At 38.6% G+C, this 20,187-nt stretch overlaps 1 protein-coding gene across 6 annotated transcripts in view; it reads right to left on the minus strand.

Annotated features, from left to right (window-relative positions):
* The window catches only part of B3GNTL1 (UDP-GlcNAc:betaGal beta-1,3-N-acetylglucosaminyltransferase like 1), a 105,882-nt gene that overhangs the window by 21,856 nt on the left and 63,839 nt on the right, over positions 1–20,187 (minus strand). For all 6 annotated transcript variants that reach the window (XM_026797678.2, XM_005494481.4, XM_074555259.1 and 3 more), the window contains 2 exons: positions 8,299–8,394; positions 105–229 (listed from right to left, as the gene is read on the minus strand). In XM_026797678.2, coding sequence (XP_026653479.2) covers positions 105–229; positions 8,299–8,394 — 221 coding nt within the window. The remainder of the gene's footprint in view (positions 1–104; positions 230–8,298; positions 8,395–20,187) is intronic.

Raw genomic sequence — 20,187 nt, forward strand, 5'->3', positions numbered from 1 at the left:
ATATTAAAAATCCTAATTAAAAACCCCAACGCAGTTTCACCATCTTTGCTGCTGATGATCCAAGATAAATCCAAATTGAAATTCTCCTGGAAAGCACAGCTTACTCGAGGACAGAGTGAGTGGCAGCCCGGGGGTGGTACCGGTAGAGCAGGAGGCAATGGTTCACTCGAAAGACTCCACCACCCTTCTGGAGATGGTCATAAAAAAACAACAGATCCTCTGGGACACCCTGCAACAGAAAACAGTTATTGGATCAGTATTCAGTTACATCTGACGGTGTTTGTCTTTTCCTGCCAAATGAATATGGTCCAACAGAATTGTTACTCATAAATTTTGGGTGTGGACTCCCCAAGGCCAGGTTGGATGGGGCTTGGAGCAACCTGGCAGTGACCTGGAGGTGAAATAAAAAGATCTTTAAGTACCAACCCAAGCCCATCTCTGATTCTATACTATTATTTGTGTATGTCCCAATCATGAAATAAATGCAGCTAATGCTGCTGAATGAGCAGCATTCATTTGTAAATGAAGGGCAAGGGCAGAGGTGGAAAAATCAATCATCTCATTTTGATAGGGATCTCAAGCTTGGTGAAGGTGAATCCAAAAGAAAGAGAAACCCAGCTGCTAAGTTTGTGCAGCCTAAAGCTCCATGTAACCAAACAGTTTGCACTGCAAAGGATCAGTGACTTGAGAAGGGTTTTTTACTCATTTTACTGGAATCCTCCTTCTTTTTCTGGCTGTCATACAAATGCTGGTCTCTACTTAGGAAAGGTGACTCAGGCCCCATAATGACAGACTTCAATAAAAACTGCAATAAAGGCAACCTCAGAATGAGGCAACATCTGAAAATATTTTTTTTCTTTTTCTTGAAACTTCCTTCCATGGTACATTCATCCTTATGGGATTGCACCCACTGCTGCTGAAAACACTACAGGATAAAAGCTCCTGCAATTGTGGATCTAGCAGGCTCTAGGAAAAATGAGGGATTTCACTGTAATTTCAACATTTTCCACTTAAAAATCAGAGAATATTCATGCACGTGATGCAGTGTCAGAAGGGCAATTATATGGCTCATAGCACTCATTTCCATTTTTCCATTTCTATTTTCCATTTCCATATGAAAGCATAAATCCACATTTAAAGTCTTCCACAAAGGTAAAAAAAAAGGAGTGTTTATTTATATTTTGCAAAGCTATAACTTGAAATACTAGAAGATTTCATTTTTTCATATTTAAATAAAGATATTTCTTCCCTGCAATACAGTGTTTAAAAGGTCACATGTTTTTTTACCAGACTAAAAAGCTCCCTTTTATAAAACCAGGTGGGTCAAAGAAAACATTTTAGTGTAACAACAACAAAAAGCGGAAAGATAAAATGGCCAAATTTTAAAGGAAAAGAAGTTGGAGAGACTGAAATAATTTTTTTTCTGTAGACAGTATGACACATATGAATAACCAGGTCATAAACCTCAACCTCAATTTCAACCATTCTATTTCAACACAGAAAAATAATGAGTACAAGTTAAAAAAAAATATTAATTGAAATTTTCCCCTATTACTACAGCTTCTGAGTTTCTTCCATAATTAAGAAAATTAGATTCTCTAATTAAAGTGCTGAACTGGCCCTCTAGTAATGAGAGCAATACAGTGCAGTGACTATTTCTCATCCTCACCAGGCAGAGGGGTGTGGGAGTGGAAGAGAAATGAGACAAAAACCTCTCTGAACCCTGGAAAACAACTGCAGAGCACTCAGCTGAACATGTGAATCCTGGGGGGAATCAGAACCCAGCCAAGCTCTGCACTCTGCAGCTCCTGCCCTCACCCTGGTTCAGGTGTGACACTGATTGGAATTCCCACATTCTGGATTAAATGGATTCTGCTCACTAAGGACAGCTCATCTGCAGCTATTGGTATTTGTAGACATTTGTCTGACTTCTGGTTTAAGAGCTGCAATGCAGAAGAAAACTTTTAGACCACTTGATACAATTTGTGCTTTATGTGAACCTACTTTGAAAGCCACAAAAGAAATCTGGGGGAAGCTGGAGTGGCAGCCAGCAACCACAGATACCGAGAATACAAGAAACACACAAAATCAATTTCTTTCCATTTATCTTGTAGCCCTTTCTATATTTTCCTTATTGTGGACTTGAAGGGAGACACTGAGCCAGCAGAAAAGTTCAAACCTTGTTTCTGGTCACATACAGCCATGTCTCAGGGCCCAAGTGCAGCAGATATCAGCTTGCTGCAGGAGCCAGATTTTGATTTTGATCTATAATTATGTCACATCTCAGCAATTCCTTCTCTTTTGGACAAGCATTTACATTATTCAAGACAACTGTTAATATGTATACTAAAGAAGAGTTAGTACAGAAGTAAAAGGATCTTTTAAAAAATGCTCTTTGGTTCCAAGGGCTCTTTTTCTTTCCTTTAAGTGGCAGAAATTCTGTGGAATAAAGTGCACTCAGGCCTAGGAAGGAGCAGGTGCCTTGCACTGCTCAGCAGTGGCCTCTCACATTACAAAGGAGCAGCACTGCCATGGATTTTTCAGAGGAAAATGTTGACTGTGTTATGGATCCTGCAGGGATGGGACTTCCTCGGGCTCTTGAGCGTGTAAGTTTGCTGCAACACAAGAGTTCCTTCCCAGCTGAGATCTATTATTGGATCCAGATGGCATTTTAAACACCAGGAATCTTTGTGAAACAGCACAGCTCTGAAAGAGAAAGCTGTTTAACCACTAAAGGGATATTTTAATGTATTTTTTGAAAATGAATATCCATAGCTAAAAGTATCAATTACTAACCCAGCATTTCAGCAATAGGCTACCACATCAATAGCTTTCAGCAAGAATAAATACAATTAAATTGCACAGTTTACATGTTACTGGACTACATGCAGAATTTTCCATATTACAGGCAAAACCCAACCCCACATCCTCTGCTGCAAAAAGGCATAAACTAATTACAGCTCCCAGAGAAAAGCACAGCCTGCCCCTGCTCTGCTCTAACCAGCCAAATGCAAAATCATAGTTAATTTTTGCACATTCCCACTGAACAGAGGAAGGTTTCTGCTGACCCAGTATCTTGGGCAGGTACTGCTTGTGCTGATAGTTGTACAAATGAAGGGATTGATTTTTTTAATACACCATGGGGTGTGTCAAGCAAATCTGAGTTAAAGGAACTCCTCTTTAAGGGGTTAACTAAATTATCTGTGAACTTTCTTGCTCATTGTTCTCACTCCTGCCAGCAAACTGTGCTCCAATTGCAGCCACCTCAACATTTCCCAAAGAGCTTCAAGCACCTCCCAACAAGCAATTCTTGCACAACTCTTGCACCTCCACCATCAGCTAGGATGAGGAGCATCAGCAGGGATCTTTCCAGGCAAAGCCTGGAGGTTTCCCTAAGGAGTTTATTACCTTCCCAGAGGGACCAACAGCAATTTTTGGAGGAGTTTTAATTCAAGTGATGCCCTGTGCAATGCTGTAACCACGAGCACCTGCTGAGGTCATGCTGGGATGACCAAGAGCAGCACTTCAGGCTGAAGGAACTTTCATTTGCTTGCTTGGACAGAAACCACCATGGGGCTGCAGAGGCACATACACAATATAAAAGCTGCCTTTTACTGCTAAACCAGGATCAATCTGTCCCAGCTTCCTCCCCCATCCCTATCCAGCCTTGTCTCAGTCCCTGCCCTGTCCCAGCTCACAGACACTCTGGCAGAGGTGGCAGATCTTTGTGAGCACAACCATTGGAGATTTAGCCTGTGCAGACAAGTCTGATTGGTGAAAATGGGAGATCTACCATTATTTCATGAATACATGCACTTATAATAAACAGCAATGACAAATAAGACAGGAGAAGCTCATCAATCCACAGGGGAAAAAGTCTTCACGTTTGGAAAAGCTTGGTTTTCCCTTTTGGTCAGGGGCATCAAGGAAAACTAGGCTGCAACATTTTGGAAACCACTCAGCACCATCAGGGTAATTGTTGGACAGAAAAAAATCACTCTAATTCCTCAGAGGAGCCTAAAACTGGCGAGTGGGAAGAATTAAATAGCTATTAATAGCTTTCCTACAGGATTATCCAAGATATTCTTAAGTCTCCCTTTCTGCAGATCTGTCACTTCATTTCTTGGCTCTCATCCAAATGCCTTTCCATCATTTTGCCTTGATTACAGGACCCAGAGCCCATTAGGATTTATTTTATTGTTTAGGAAATAACAGGTTAAAGGAAACTCCAAAAGGTTGCTTTCATCCAAATGTCTTGGCACAGAGAAATGCAGTTAAACAAAGATGATGGGGAAGTCAAATGGAAGGGAGGTGGTAAATTGTAAATGATATTTAATAACAGACCAGCAGAAAATATAATTAGACATGGGGTATGGGGTGAATTTTCAAATAGATCATAAAGTGTAATTAATCACAGACTCCACTACTTTTTCTCTGCTTTTTAGATCAAATATTGATCTCTGTTCAGCCTTAACTATATCAAGCCAAAAACAAACCAAAAACCCCCAGTAGTGCCTGTATTTTATCCAAATTTTCTCCACAGCATCTTGATAGCTTATTTGACAGACTGAGAGTATTTTAATTCACATTCCAAAAAACCAAATTCCTACTTGGCCTTTTACCTCTCAGGCATTATTACAACCACTTGCCTTTCTGAATGGAGTGACATTTGTGTGCTCTGGCAGGGAAACGTGGAAAATTGCATCAGTGGGTGCCTAACAGCCACATTTACCTCAGAGCTTTCCACATGGCCTACAGTCTCCTGTGCTCAAAAGGATATTTTGACACCTCCTCAGTTCGTGTTTTTTGTGACCTTTTATCACAAAAATAGAATGAAACTGAGCTCCAGACACTTTGTTCAGAGTTTGTATTCAGACAGGCTGGTGCTTTACAATGCACGATTCCATCTGGGGCTCATTAAGAATAATTTTCCCCCTGTTTACACTTTGAGATTAGCTCAGAACTTTAAGGCTGTCACTCCGTTTTCAGTTTTCATACACTTAAAAAGGAAGGATAAACACAGGGGTGACAGGAAATTTGGAAGCAAGTTGCGGTAAAATTCTAGAGAAAGAGACAAGTTTGGCACATAACAGTTGTGATGTGAAGAGTAATTCTGCCTGGAGAGAGCCAAGAGTGCAATTTTCCACCCTTGCATGCAGGGCAGCAATGCTCATTTGTACAGCTCTCCTTGAACTCAGCATTTCTGTCAGAATCACGAAAAAATAACTTTTCTTCACTAATAACAGGCACCTCATCTCCCACTGCACACAACTGGGGAGTTCCCCACTCTAACAGATGACACAGCTTTAAAACCTGCTTTTCACATTAGGCCAGAACATGGGCATTTTTCTCCCCAGCACAATTTTTTGTGATGCTTTTGGACACGGTTATTACTTTTTAACAATGGTGCTACTTATTGGGAGACACCAAAAACTGCAGCAGCAAAGCCACCCGTGGTAATGTCACACACCAAGCGGCAAATGGGAGTTCTGAAGGGTTTAGGAAGTGCTGCTACTTTTTGCAATAAGGAAGTGCTGCACTCTTTATCCAAAATTGATTAAAATAATATTTTCTTTTAGTTTCCTAAAAAAAGTGAGTAAAAAACATGGTTTATCATTTGACTCTTCTTCCAGCAGGGGATACTATTTGAAATGTAACTTTATAGGCTTGTGACCACTTCCATTGTATTATCTCGGTCTCAGAACACCATCAGAGCTTGCTAAAATCTTTTCAGTACTCCTGCTTTAATTATCATTCATCAGAGATGGCATAAATAATTTTAGTTAATTAATATATAAAATTTTAGTTAATTAATAGATTTTTAATTTTTATTAATTAATATATAAAACCTGTCAGGTTCTTACAGACTATTTATGAAGATAGTATTTTGTTTGGATCTAAAGGAATACACTTGCATCAACTGCAGATCTTCATCAGAAAGAACTTCATTAAAAAAAAAAAAGAAAAATGGAAAAACCTGTTTCACCTAAAGCGTGAATGACTGGAGAGAGAAATATCTATCTGGAATAAAAAAAGGATTAAAAACAGATTTACACCATAGCACATCTATTTGTATTTGATCACTCCACCCACTCTGTTACCATCAACACCAAATCATAATTTCTCCCATGGAAGAATTACCCTCCATTCTTTCCTCAGCACTGAAATACGAAGAACAGGTGTTTGGATTTAATTTCAAATGAGAAATGCAGCTTTTTGGCAAGAAACAGCTCAGCAAATGGAGAAGGCCAAAACATGGGGATTTGTTGGCCTGTTCTGTGTTTACTTTCAGCAATGTGACACTGGCAAGCCTCATTAATAAACACTGACTCAAAAATGGAGATGGAAGTGATCAGATTAATGCAGATCCTGGCTCAGGTCAGAACTTACAGGGATGAAACCCTTCAGAGTATTCTCAGCTCTGCTGATGCACAGAAACACTTCCTTTGCTTTAAAGGGATTCTTTTCAAATGAAAATGAACGAGTTAGAGCAATGTTAAATACTTTGTAACACTAAATGCTCAAGATTTAAGGCTTGATTTTGTGTACTCTAAACCCACAGAAGACAAAGGTTTGAGTTCATGGCTTTGTTCAGGTCTGTCCTGTTTTTAGGGTATTTTTCTGAAGGTCTCTGTATCAGACAGAGTCTGAGCTTGGGCATGTTGGACACCTCACAATAGGGACAAACAATAAGTTCAACTTATCACTGGTAATTCTTCAAACTGGAAGGACATATCAAGCATTGTGGCTGAAAAATCATCAGGATTAAGACTGTCAGTGAATAACCAGTGGCATAGTTCCTACACAATTACACAGAGAGAGCAAAACAAAAAAAAAACCCAACTCATAAAACAAAACAAGGAGGAAAAAAAGCCAAAATGAAAAGCAAAAAGCACAGAACAATAGTCTATTTAACTTAACCCCTTGAACTTTATCATTAGGCTTGCTGTTCTATTGTTGCTGCTGCTTTAACTTGCTTGCTTTCTTTCTGGAGCTTACTAACAACACTCAAGAAGTCAAACATCCTTCAGAGAGTGAAAATACAATGATAAGAAATAATAATAAAAAAGAAATAAAGAGTATGGGTCAGTAAATGTAGATTGTATTGGGAACCAGGCACCATTCTCAGCTCTTCCACTCACCCACCATGTAATTAAGGGCAAATCTTTTCACTGCTCTAAACAATTCAGTTCTCTCTCTGCTGTCTCCTTATAATTATAATTTTTTGGCAGCCCAAAGAATAATATTTGTATATTCTCATACATACACACACATGTATATATATACACACACTGCATGGCACTGAAGGGCTTCATTTAAAAGCTATAAAAATAATAATAATCATCATCATAATCATCTGTTGTAGTTTAAATAATTAAATAGGAAATAGCCTTAGCAGATTTGTTTTAGAGTGCTAACAAATGAAAGCTTAAAAAAAAATCAGAACTACCCATTTTAGCCCTAAAATCTCAGCAAAACCACTGGAAGCCAAACCTCTCAGAACCAAACCACACAAAATGGATCCAAATGTGTTTAAATTAAATCTATTTGCCAACATATTTCAACTACCACAATAAATACTGCTAACAGACACCCATGGATTTTATTCCACAAACACACTGATGAGCTTAAAGCAATCCAATTGAACTCATACAGGAAATTCATAAAGACAAAGAACACCTAACTGTCAGGGAAAAAACACTTCTGAGACCACAGGTATTGAATTTGTAACCTCTCAGCCCTGATCCTTGAGCAGAAGCTACTTAAAACCTTCCAAGGACAAGCACAAGGACTAAGATTGACAAGAGGACAGGTGGATAAATGAGTTTTTGTGGTAATACTTTTATGGCCCTTCTTTTTTCCTCTCAGGGATATAAACCTTCCCCTTTAGGTGAAGGTGCTTTTATCCCTCTGCCATTCTTCACCTTCCTTCCCTCCCAACTTCTTTCAGCAACCAACCCACCCTGCTCAGAACAAAACGAAGGGCTCACCTGTTTTTAGCATCTATTCCAGGGACAAAGAGGAGCTTGGATGTCTGAAACTTTACTTTTTCCAGGTTTGCTGACACATCCAATAGATGTGTTATAATGTCAACTTTAGGTAGGTCCTTCCATCACCAGAGTTATTCCCAAACAACTCCAGTTGGTTGGAGACAGGTTTTTTTTAAAAAAATTGTATGACCTCTGTTTTTTTAGAGCTGTTTTCATCAAGACCCTTTCCCTATTGCTCCTTAATAACAGGTAGAGGCTGATAAACAAAGGGATGGCTCCTGGACTCCAGATCACCTGCACCACTCACCTTTCCACCCTCATCAAATCTCCCCACATGGAAAAACCACTCCCGAGAGCAGAACCAGGTTGGCATGATCACAGTGGGCCCATGGGAGGTGAACACCTAGGGGAAAAAAAAGAGATAAAAATCCAGTCAGTTCACAAAATATCAAACCCAGCAGCCTCTGAGGAACAAATAGACCTCACACATTCACCTGAAATTGTGCCTGTGCCTAAACTTCAGCAATTTCAAGCACTGAGAAGAGCAAGTGCTGGAAATTTAGCAGGTTCTTAGTGTGTACCAGAATCTCCCAGGTGCCACAGCACAAAAGGTGAGTCTGGTTCCTGCTTCAAATTCCATGGCCTTCTCTTCTCCCCCAAGCTGCAACACATTCAGAGTACTTAAAGAATTTTTCCAGATTTAGAGTATTATACTGGAGCTGGCACTTGATCAATAATGATGATGTTAATGTGGAAATGAAGTAATTGAGAAGAATCACGGAAAGTTCAAGTTCTTAAACTGAACCCTACAATTCCTGAGCATTGATTTTTTTTTCCATTTTATACTCCTTATACATATATTAAGTGTGAACTTTCACTGATCTTTTCTTTCTGCCAAAGACACTTAAATCCTAATCAAGCTTGGACAAGTAAAATGCAATTTGTTATAAACATTACCTGAGTACTGTGGATTTGCTACCCAGGGGTACCTACAATTAAAGGTTTTTGGAAAGGAAGAGCTTTAAGTAGAGAAAAGGGAGCAACTATTAAGTTCATCTCTTCATTTGTGACAGCCAAGAACTGTACAAATGGGTCTTTGAAGCTTTAAACAAACTTGTTGCAAATACAGCTGTGAAATAAGCCAGAATGTGGATGACAGGAGGTAAACTGGTTCTTTTTTTTGCACAGGATGAAGTATCCAGGCAAAGAGGAGACTGAACCTGTCAAACACAAGGTGCAAAGTGAAGGCAGCAGCTTCCAGCAGAGACACAGGAACTGCAGAGCACACCCTGGGGCATGAAGAAAAACCAACTTCACAACTGCTGTCACTCAAATGCCAGTGCTGATCTGCAAGCTGACAATTTCATGTTTCAGTGGTAATATTAATACTCCTGTACATGTGAAGTTCTTAAACAGAGTGTACATTTGTCACATGCATCTCAGCATCTTCATTTTAAAAGGGCTCCTCTTGATGTCAGCCTGAGGGAGCTCCACAAACTCTTATGTCTGGCCACTTCCATTTCCACAGATAAACATGGACTTAAAACCAAATAAAGACATTTAAATCAATTGTCCAAATTAATTAAATTAGAAATCCAATCAAAATGTGACAGCAAAATTCTCCCATTTTTCTTACAGGGTGAAGCACACAGCATGGCAGCCCCAGGAGCACAATGACAGAAATTCACTGTCCCTAAAGGCATCTTAGGGTGACTCATTTTCATCCAGACACTTCAATTCTAGGCACTCATATTTAGTCAGAACAATCCTATCACCAAATGCATCTTAACTCATCAGCAGGTTGCCCAGAGCTGAAATATTCCAGTTCAGAGGTGTTAAATGTAAAAATCTCCCGCCAAGAGTCGGTGGGAGCTGAAGGAGTCAAACCAAGCCCAGAAAAGCAGAGCAGCCTGATTATCAGCACATGGTTATTAGCTCCACATTAATTACAAGGGCAATTGAGTATGGCCTGAACCAAACAATGAGCAAACAGTAATCCCAAAAGAAAACAGCAGCAGGGAGAAAAGCCAGGCCAGAGGGCATTGCATTGAATCTCATGTCTGAAAGAAACAAAAACTTCAAAAGAAAGTCTCGAGCCCATGGGTACTTGTGAAATGTGTCTGGAGAGGCCAGAATGGCATTTCCTCAGAGCTGCCAGGTCCCTCAGGGATCAGGAATGCACTTCACCTCAGAGCTGGAGCTCCAAGCCATCAGCTGTGCTCTCGTGCCAAGAGCATCCCTCCCAAACACCCCAGATAATGTGTTCAATGACACAGACACTTGAGTGAAACCAGACAGAACAGACTATTTTATAATAAATAATTATATATATATTATTATTTTATAGTAAATCTTATTATAATGTTTATTATCATTACAACATATATATTATCAAATTATTTTATTATACTTATATTTAATAATATTAAATATATTAATATTTCTTATATTAGCTATATTATGACAATATATTATTTTATAACACAAATAATTGTTTTATTAATATTATTGTTATTATGAAAAATTTAAGATAAAACTTCCAAAAGGCACTGATGTTAACACAGATAATGATTTTACAGCAGGCCATCACACACTGCATACACTGATGTCTCTCCTACATCCAGCAGTGTTGTGTGGCTCACTGTCCATCTCAGCAGAGACACCAGAGGAGCAAACATGGGCAAAACAGAGACTGAAGATGCTACACATGATTTCAGATCTTATCCTTCAAGAAGGTTAAACCTGCACAGCACAGCACCTGATACTCAATGAATTGGCAAATAAACTTCTCCTAAATGAACACTTACAGTGCAACATCAAAACTGGCTTTAGGAAATTTATTTGTGCTGCTGTCACGAAGGACAAATTCACACTACCTTGTCCCTTCCTATGTCAGAATAACTTTTGTGAAGCTGAAATTCTGTTTGTTGTTGTTGTTAGTTTGGTTTTCAGCTGAATCTCCTGATCCAACAAACCAGAAATCAGCAGGAGGATGCAGGAAAACAGAGCACCAAGCAGAGAGAACAAAACCCTTCTTATCAGCAGTAGAGGTGATCCAGAAATAATCTTTAACCTGATAAAACTGCTAGAAATCTACATGTACATCACATTTACATTAATGAAGAGCTCTCCCACTCATCCTGCACACCCCAGTCACAACCCTGGCACTGTCCTGACCCCGGGATGGATCAGAGCACCACATCAGTGAAAAGCCATTATTTTCCTTGTTTCTAGTGTTAGTTTTCTACAGCCTTGGTTCTCTGAGTCAGTTCACTGTGGGGTCAGAGTAGCAGTACCACAGACACACTGGAGAGGGAAGGAAAAGCTTGGGAGAGGAAAACAAGCCCTCCCTTTTTGGTCACTGCCCACAGCTCATGAGTCCAGCTGAAACATAAAACTGCATCCTCTGAATACCCACTCTGAGGGGAGGAGAACTGGCCAGGAAAAACACTAACAACTGTTCTGAAACACTGAGGCATCTGCCAAACTTCTGAAAACCACCTTCCAGAGCTTTTGAAATTTTATCTTCAAGAGAAAAAAAAAATAAGCTCAACCTTTTGCACTTTGGAAATTCTATATTTCACCTTGGTTTAGTCTGATGGGAAAGTTTCCTCTGTATTTCTTTTTTGTCTATTCTTGTCATAAACTCTTGCCAAGGTGTTAAAAAATGGTCAAATTGCCTTATTCTGTGATAAAAACTGCAACTTCTCACTTTGTGAGACTGACACTCCAGATTTTATCCATATATCTTCTAGATTGCATGGACTGGAATGAGAGAAACAAAGAGGACATGCTGGTCTTAACTTGACAATCAATCAAAAGCAGAATTTGAATGATGGTGCCATCAACTATGTTTAATTTTCTTGGAAATATCCTCCAACTGTGCTTAACAAATGTCTTGTGTCACCTTGGAACACCAGTGGGTTTCCAGACCTCCTTGAGGAATTAATTCGGTATTCTGAGAGCAGGTTGGACCTGTGAACCTTTCACACACAGCTGGGTTGAAAGATTAATGCTTGTTAATAATACTTGTTATTAATTACAGAACACTGTATGCTGTTAAAAATCTAAATATTGAATATTTCATGTTAAAAATCAGAATATGAAGGTATAAATCTGTTCAGGGTTTGAATTTCTGAACAACAGTGTTGTCATAACCTAACTGGAATCCATCTACAGACGATGGACATAAATTCCTATTTCAGCATCTTATTTACAAAATTATTTAGAACTTTTATAACCAGCTGGGTTTATTCCAAGGATCAAGTAGCAAGTAATTGAACCTGGTTTGTACTTGTTCACTGTTTAGCTATCGAATTACATCCAAGTGTTACACAGATCCTCTGAAAATAAATCTGAAGAACACAAAGAGCTGATAAAGTGACTTTCATTGTTGTGTTTCAAAGCTGTCAGCAGCACATGGAACTCTGGTTCCCACTGATGCTCAGTGCAGGTCATGCCAGCATTCAGTGCAAAATTTCAGTTCCAACACAGGGAAAGGCATTTGTGTGTTTACAGAAACTTCTCAAGGAAAGTTCTCTTTCTTGAAGCAGCAAATCAAAGTCTAACAGCAGTGATAAAAGCAGATATGCAGATGGTGAAACAACTTTATCACATCAGATATCATGCAGGACACACAGGGGAAACCAGGCAGCCCACAAAAGCAACAGATTCAATTTAATCACAGGCTTTCCAAAGCAAGGGGCTAATTCCCCAAAACACACCACACATTTAATTCCACTCATGCTACAGCATTTTTCAAAATTATATCCCCACAAATCAAGGATTAGACATATTTGTTGAGACAAATGAAGCTTTCTAATATCCACGGGCATACATTGACACGTTAGAAGGTAAAAAGAAAAGAAAATAAATCCCATGGGGGGGGGCCACAGTGATTCTGTAAGCAGAGCACAGACTGAAGGGCAACACTCCTGACCTTGAAGCAATGATGTTAAAATACCTGAGCATTAATTCAGCAATAAATGTACCAAGACCTTGTTACTGGGGGGTACCAGGTTTACACCCAGAATCAGGTCTGTGTGTGTGAGAGAGAAAAGGTACAGAGGGAAGGGAAGAGAAAAAAAGACTCTTCCTACTTCAGAAAAGTATGGGCAGAGAGGATTTTTCAAAAGAAAGTAACTACAATGAGCTTTATGATGCTTTTAGGAAGCCAATCAGCCAGTGTGGAATGGATTCCATGCAGTTGGTTTATATTGCACTGAACTGCTGTACCCTTTCCTGGGCTTGCAGAAATAACTGGAGTTATTTGTGTCACCTCATCACTGCAAGCTCTGAGAGCAGCTGAAAATCCTTCTCTAAGGAAGCTGGAATCCAGCACAGCAAAAAGCAGATTATTGAAACAAACCATACCTTGCCTCTCTGTGCAGAAAAGCTGGTGAATACACAATAATTCTGGTGCAGGCCTGACTGAAAATCAGTGGTATTTAGGATTGTAAATCCCAAACTCTACTGAGCAACAAAACTAATAAAAAAAAAGTAAGAGAGTCCTGAGAGCTGCTAATGCCAGTGAAAGCAGCGAGCATTCAGCACCTCCAAGAAGGTATTCCTGCTCCTGGACAATTTATGACCTACAGTCCCTGTGATTTCCTCTGGATTTGAAGCCTGAGTGAAGGCTGGAATGTCTCACAGAGCAGAGCCAGTGAGAGGAGCTGGGAGATGATGCTTTCTTTGAATGCAAAGGGCAAAGTAATGGGAGGAAAGCCGGAGAGAAAAGCTGAATTTTGCTGTAACAACCTCCCTGGTTCCTCACAATTTATTGCACATCCAGTGCTTTTCACCAGGCCATCCACTATCAGAAAAGTACAACAGTCCTCTTTACAGCTATGCAACATTATATCACAATATCAGATTTTTACAAATAACATTCCCTACATGAAATAAAATTTTCATACCAACTCTGCCACTGTCATATTTTCTGGAAAAATTCCTTTGCCAGGATTTCTCTCCTGGGAAGCTGAGCCGCCTCAGAGAAAAAGGAAAACAATATTATCCCATTTGCTTCTCCTGTGTTTTGCTGCTTTAAAATGTAGTAATTGCTTCATTAGTTGCATGTGAATTGCTTTTACTTATTAGGCAATTATGGCCAGCTGTGTTGGACTCTCTGAGGAGAGAGTTAAGAGAAGAGTTTTTCATTATTATCTTTTAACCTTCTGTCTATATTCTTTCTCTATTCTTTAGTATAGTTTAGCATGGTATTCTATAATGTAATGTAATTAATGTAATGTAATGTAATATAATATAATACAATCATAACATATCATATCATATAATAAATTAAGCTTCTAGAAACATGGAGTCAAATTCATTTCCTCCCTTCAGTGGGGACCCCAGAAAGTACCACACAAGTCTCTGCAGTGAATCCACCCCCTGGAATGACACCCAGGTTGTGTATCAGCAGGGCATCACCTCCTCCTGCCATCTCTGGCTGCAGCAAAGAATGAAATGCTGGGTAAAGACAGCACAGAGCATCTCAGAGTCCTTGTGGTCAGGATGACTCTCAGATGTGCCAGAGTCTCTTTTCTTAGCCCAGCAGCTGAAGAAGGAGTCAGGATTCTTCTGTTCTGGTTTTCAAGGTTGTTTATTTGTTGTTATCCATAATATTCTTTCTTTGACTCACTGAGGTCTGCCTTGCAAGTTGGTTTGTGGCACACAAACCCTTGGGGTGGTGTTAGCTTTTTATACTAAAAACTATGTGTACTTTATTTACAATAATTTTCCAATATCTATCACCTATGTTAGACAGTCTGTCTCTAAACCAATCCAAAAGAGCCAACATCACTCAGAAGATGGAGGCCAAGAAGAAGAAAGAAGGACAAGGCACGCCCAAATCCCTCCATTTTGGCTTCTCAACCCCCATTCTAAAAACTCAAAATTCTATTTTTCTATCTTGTAACAAACTCACTATCATTCTACTTAAACTTTCGTGGCTTGTGAATCTTCATATAAGGCTGGTAATTGTTTTTCCTAAGGGCTAGAATCGAAGGCACAGGTGTTTCTGACTCTGTGCCAAGGTCTCTGAGCTCCCTGTCAGGGTCTCGAGTCCTCCAGGGCAGCCAGAGGAATTTCTTGGGTTCTCACAAGAGCAGGCTGCTCTTTACCCAGGTTATTACATTTCCTTAAAATCTGCTGCTGAAAGCAAAACTGTTTACAAACTTGCTACGAGCAAATATATTAACTTTGGGTTTCTAGCCCAATTCCTATGGATTGAATTGGCTGAGCCTTTGCTTTTTGGGAGGCAGCTCCTGCCAGCCCCATTGTGTGGGATAATTGAGGGCCGACCACAGCGCTGAATATCTCTGCTTTGTAGCTGAATGGCCAAGAGCAAGCACCATTCTTCTGGACGTTTTTAGAGCTTTTCCCTGCTAATGACGATGAATTAACCTACTGCTGAAGCCAAAACAATAGCTGCATGCAAAGGAAACAGCCTGTATGATTTTAGCATGTCTTACAGCTTTTTTGTTTTGTTTCGTTGGTTTTTTTGGGGTTTTTTTTTTTTGGGCTACTAAAAGTGGTCTTTACAAAAAGTTTCTCTAATTCTTGGAGGTTTTCCAGTATTTAGAGTCAAGTATTTACAATGGAAGAATGACTCCATGCAGGAAAATAAAGCATTCTGCACCAAGAGGTTGTCTTCTTGGCTTACTGTTTGTGCTTGGGTTTTACTACAAAAGAAAGAAAATCTGCCTAAAGTCATATTGGCACATTCTAAATTGTGATTAGAACAAACAAGAAATCTTCTAAGAAACAACACTGGCCAATGCTCATGCAAAATAAGTAAAAAAATTACCTTTCCATTTGACTTGTGGACATGCCATTTCGAATTTTCACAGGATGAAAACTGAATTTGTCTTTCATATTTGTGACTTAACAGATTTACCATTGATTTAATAGATTTACCATTGATTTAATAAAATTAACTTAAAGAGATTTAACATTTAACAGATGACAATATAGACATCAAAAGTGTCTCCCTGTATAATGTGCAACTGAAAAATAAATCTATCCTGCTATTAAAGTGCATGATGCTTGTTCACAATTAATAAACTTCCCTAAAATGTGCTGGCAAAGGGGAAAACAAATTCCCATTAAATGCAGCACATGAAACTTTCCGACATGCCAGCTCTCAGAATTAATATTCAGCTGAAATGTGAGTAAACCTCCTGGCAAATCCCAGCTTCAGCAAATTTTAAAATGCAGGTATTTGGAGAGAGAAACATGAAATACTTCTGAGTGTTCAGGATTATCTGAGAGTGTAACAAATCCTTCATCCTAATGCTCACTGATTCTCTTTTTCCAATAAAAGCTCGTGCTATAAAAGTTTTATGCAACTTGGAAGTGGGGGACACATGACCTTCAGTTAAATGAAAGAAATATAAGCACCTTATAAACAAGCATCAAACTGCAGGGAAGGAGATCACTTTTGAATTTGAGAAGTTCAGCTGTGTGCTAATGTACATGCAAAAGACCCACAGGAGAAATATTAAATATTCATGCAAACTCGCTGTATTTATTCCAGTATAAATTATATTTATTTTGTGGGGTTTTTCTCCCCTATAGACTTTTACCCTTTAGAAAGGCAAGAGAGAAAATTTAGATCAGATCTTAAACTACAGATTGTGATTATCTGATTAACAGCTGCGATAGTAGAATGTTTTCTTTAGGAAATCAAAGCAAACTTTAGCCTAAATCTCTCCCTCATGTCTTCCATCATATTGCAAGTCTTTGGGGAGTATCAAAGCACCAAATGCATTCCAGTGCCTTGAGAGTGTTTGATTTGAGTTCTGCAACCCTTCAAAACTGTGAATGGGAGAACAAGGCAAAGACTGAAAACAAAAATGTAATTTAGAAAAAGAAATGTCACTGCTAGTGCAGGAACTGTAACAGCAGATTTTACAGGGGAGAAATTTAAGATCTCAGCTTTCTCTCATTTAAGATATTAGCTTAGATTAGATTTTTCTCTCATTTTCTCTCATTTAAGATCTTAGCTTTTGCACACTGTCTCTAATCTTCTCACAATGAAATAGATACATACTGAGAGTAAAACACCCCATCACCTCACCAACAGCTTTTACACACACACTTATTTTTGATAATGAAAGGGACTCAATACATTCATCCAGAACCCAGTGGTCTCCTACAAGAATTTGTTTTTCAACAGTGCAGGAGACACAGCTGGAAAGACCTCAGCCAACCCTGAGCATTTGCAGGGACAGAAATTAAGTGCCCATCAATCTGTAAAAGGCTGAGACAAAGCAGAGCTGAGAGCACCACAAAGCTCTCCCTCCTCTCTGCAGTCTCCTGGTTCAGCCTCCCTAATAATTTCTTGATGGCTTTAGATGTGGGATTTGATTTTGTAGGTTCTTCCCCTGCTTTCCAGTCAGAAACACGACCAATATTTCATTAATTTGTGACTGAGTGTGACCTCCAAACTCACAGCGTGGGCAGCCTGAAGTCACACTGTACCTCTGGGTGTGCATCACCTGAAACTCATTCCTAAAATTCCTAAATTTTCAGTCCTAAAATTCTGAAATTCTGCCTGAACTTGGCATTTCCAATCCCTGCTTTGGAGCAGTTGCTGCTCAGACAGTAATTTAATCTAACCAGCACATTTATCATTATTATCATTATCATTATTATATTTTTAAAAAATTCAGAGATAAGAAAGTAATTAACAGCTTCAGGTCTTCCAAGCAGAAGTTGGTGTGAATTATCAAGGCACACTGAAAACTGTTGATTTATGTTGTACCACTGCACTGGCACAACATAAAATCAGCAATAATGAGGATTTGGGCCCAGGTTCAGCCCAAGGTGGAGATAAAAAGCAATCAGCCCTCTCCACAAGGGAGAATTTCTGCCATGGGGCAGCTGAACCCTGCAGGGTCTCTGGCAGCATCTCTAATAATACAGAGGAGCTCCAGAGGGCATTAAATTCACCAGTTCACCTTTGAAGGGCCTGCCTGAGCCCCATGGAGCTGTGCATTCCTATAATCTCACTGTTATAATTATCCTCAAACTGATGGAATTATTTTTCTCTTAAGATTAAATTAAATTTTAATAAATTATTTATTAAATAATTTATTTAAAATAATTATAAATATAATAAATATATTTATTTAATAAATTAAATAAAGAAATCACCTCTAAAAAAAAAAGTTTTAGCACAAAACATTAATCTGGTAATAAGCAAAGTGCAGCTAAAATGATCAAAGAATTAAGAGGAATCCAGTTGGGCTACACATATGGAAAAGACTTTTTACATTATTTTTAAAATATAATCTTCTAATCCTGTTCTGCAGAAATATTCACACCAAAAAGAGAGTGGATATTTACTATATATAAGGCAGTATATACCTACTATATAAGTAGGTACTTACTATCAATAAATAGTAAGGGCATCTGCATTAAAGGGTCTTGCTATAATATCAGAAAAAAACTATTAATAACTATCTAAAGGAAACCAACTGAATCAGAAAAGAAAATGTTGATTTTTCATTTGCCAAGAAGCTGAAAATCAGTGGAGGAAGCAGATGCTACAATTGTACTTAATGCAATTTAAAATTGAAGAACAGAGCAGCAGTTTTGGCTGTGCTGGAACACGGCTGCAGCAGCTGGGAAGGATCTGCTAAGCAGCTCCTGTGATTTATATCTCTGAGAGCTCCATGGGTCACTCAACATAAACACCCTTGTTTGTCCCACACATCCTGCTAAAAATGATTAAGATTTAAATGAGGTTTCAGGTCTGTGAACTACAAATTCTGAGAAAAGGTAGTGTAACACACAAAAAAAAAAGCACAATAACAATGTATCTTAAAAATACTGTGGTTAAAAATATTTCATAATAATTATTTCCCTGTCATTCCTTCATAGAATTTAGATTATTTCCCCCAAATTCCCCAGAATTAGAAAAAAGAACTTTGTGTGTGCTGCTTGTTTATCACAGTGACAAACAACTACAGCTTTGAAACTCAAGTACAACGTCAGCATAAAAAAAGATCAAAAGGAGTAAAATCAGATTTCCCCATAGGGCTTTACCCAACTTAGCTTTGTATTAAGTAAAATCAGTGTATCAACAATAATTATTCCTATTTCTTATAAAATATATACCATATATTCATCTTTTTGGAAATGAGGATCTCTGCACTTTTCAAAACTGCACTCCACAAGCTCATCCTACATAAAAACCAATCCTAGAACCAGAAGGATCTGTGTAATGAAGTCCAAGTCCTAAAATCAGCAAAATCTCAGAAAGAACCTTTTAATCTGATTCAGGAAACCATTCTATCAGCAGCATGTAAGGCAGGCAAGCTGCAAATGTTCAAATATTTAGCCAGGTTGAGACATTTATGAACAGGAATTTTGCACACATGCACATGTGTTTTTCTGCCCCAGAAAAACTGTTTTGAGAGTGGAAGGAGAAAAAAGCAGCTTTTTTAAAGGAAAAAGTTGATGAAAAATGATGAGCCTCTTGAAAAACAGGCTAATTCATCTATAAAAGGATATTTATGTTGTGATGGTTACTCACATCATATCCACTAGCATCAAGTCATCTCTTCTTATCTGAATTTAGGAGAAGAGCAGCAAGCTGTGATCTCCCAAAAGTGGCTGAAGCATTTTAGCCAAACAGCCAAACAGCCAAAATCTTCTTAAAAAAAAAAACAAAAACAGAAACTCCAAAACCCAAAAAGAACACCAACAAAATAAAAACCCCAAACAAACAAACCCACAATAACCCTGCAAACAAACAAAACAACAACAAAAAAGCACAAAAAAACCCCACCAAACTTAAAACAACTTTAAATACTGCCAAATACTGCCAAGAGATGATAAAATTAAATAGATTTAATGCCTTCAGAACTTGTAAATTCAACTAAAACTGTAAAAAATTACACCCACTGGGCTTTGAAAGCCTGTCTGTGTTGGTATAGGGATGGTCACTGAGAAGAAGAGGAATTTCAGCTCTGGTCTCAAACCTCCAAACTCAGCAACACCATTCCTAAAGAGAAAAAATACAAAATACTGCCTGGCAAGTCCTTCTTGCTAATGCAAATGTAGAGGAGACATTGCCACTTTAATTCTCATGGAAAGTTGTCCTGCTCAGCCAAAATTTCAATTTGTTTTCCTACTTCAGTGAAACATGAGAAAACTTAATTTTAGGAGGATGTCGAGAACATGATGC

The sequence above is a fragment of the Zonotrichia albicollis genome, chromosome 19, assembly GCF_047830755.1.
Source record: "Zonotrichia albicollis isolate bZonAlb1 chromosome 19, bZonAlb1.hap1, whole genome shotgun sequence".
Classification (NCBI taxonomy): Eukaryota; Metazoa; Chordata; class Aves; order Passeriformes; family Passerellidae; genus Zonotrichia; species Zonotrichia albicollis.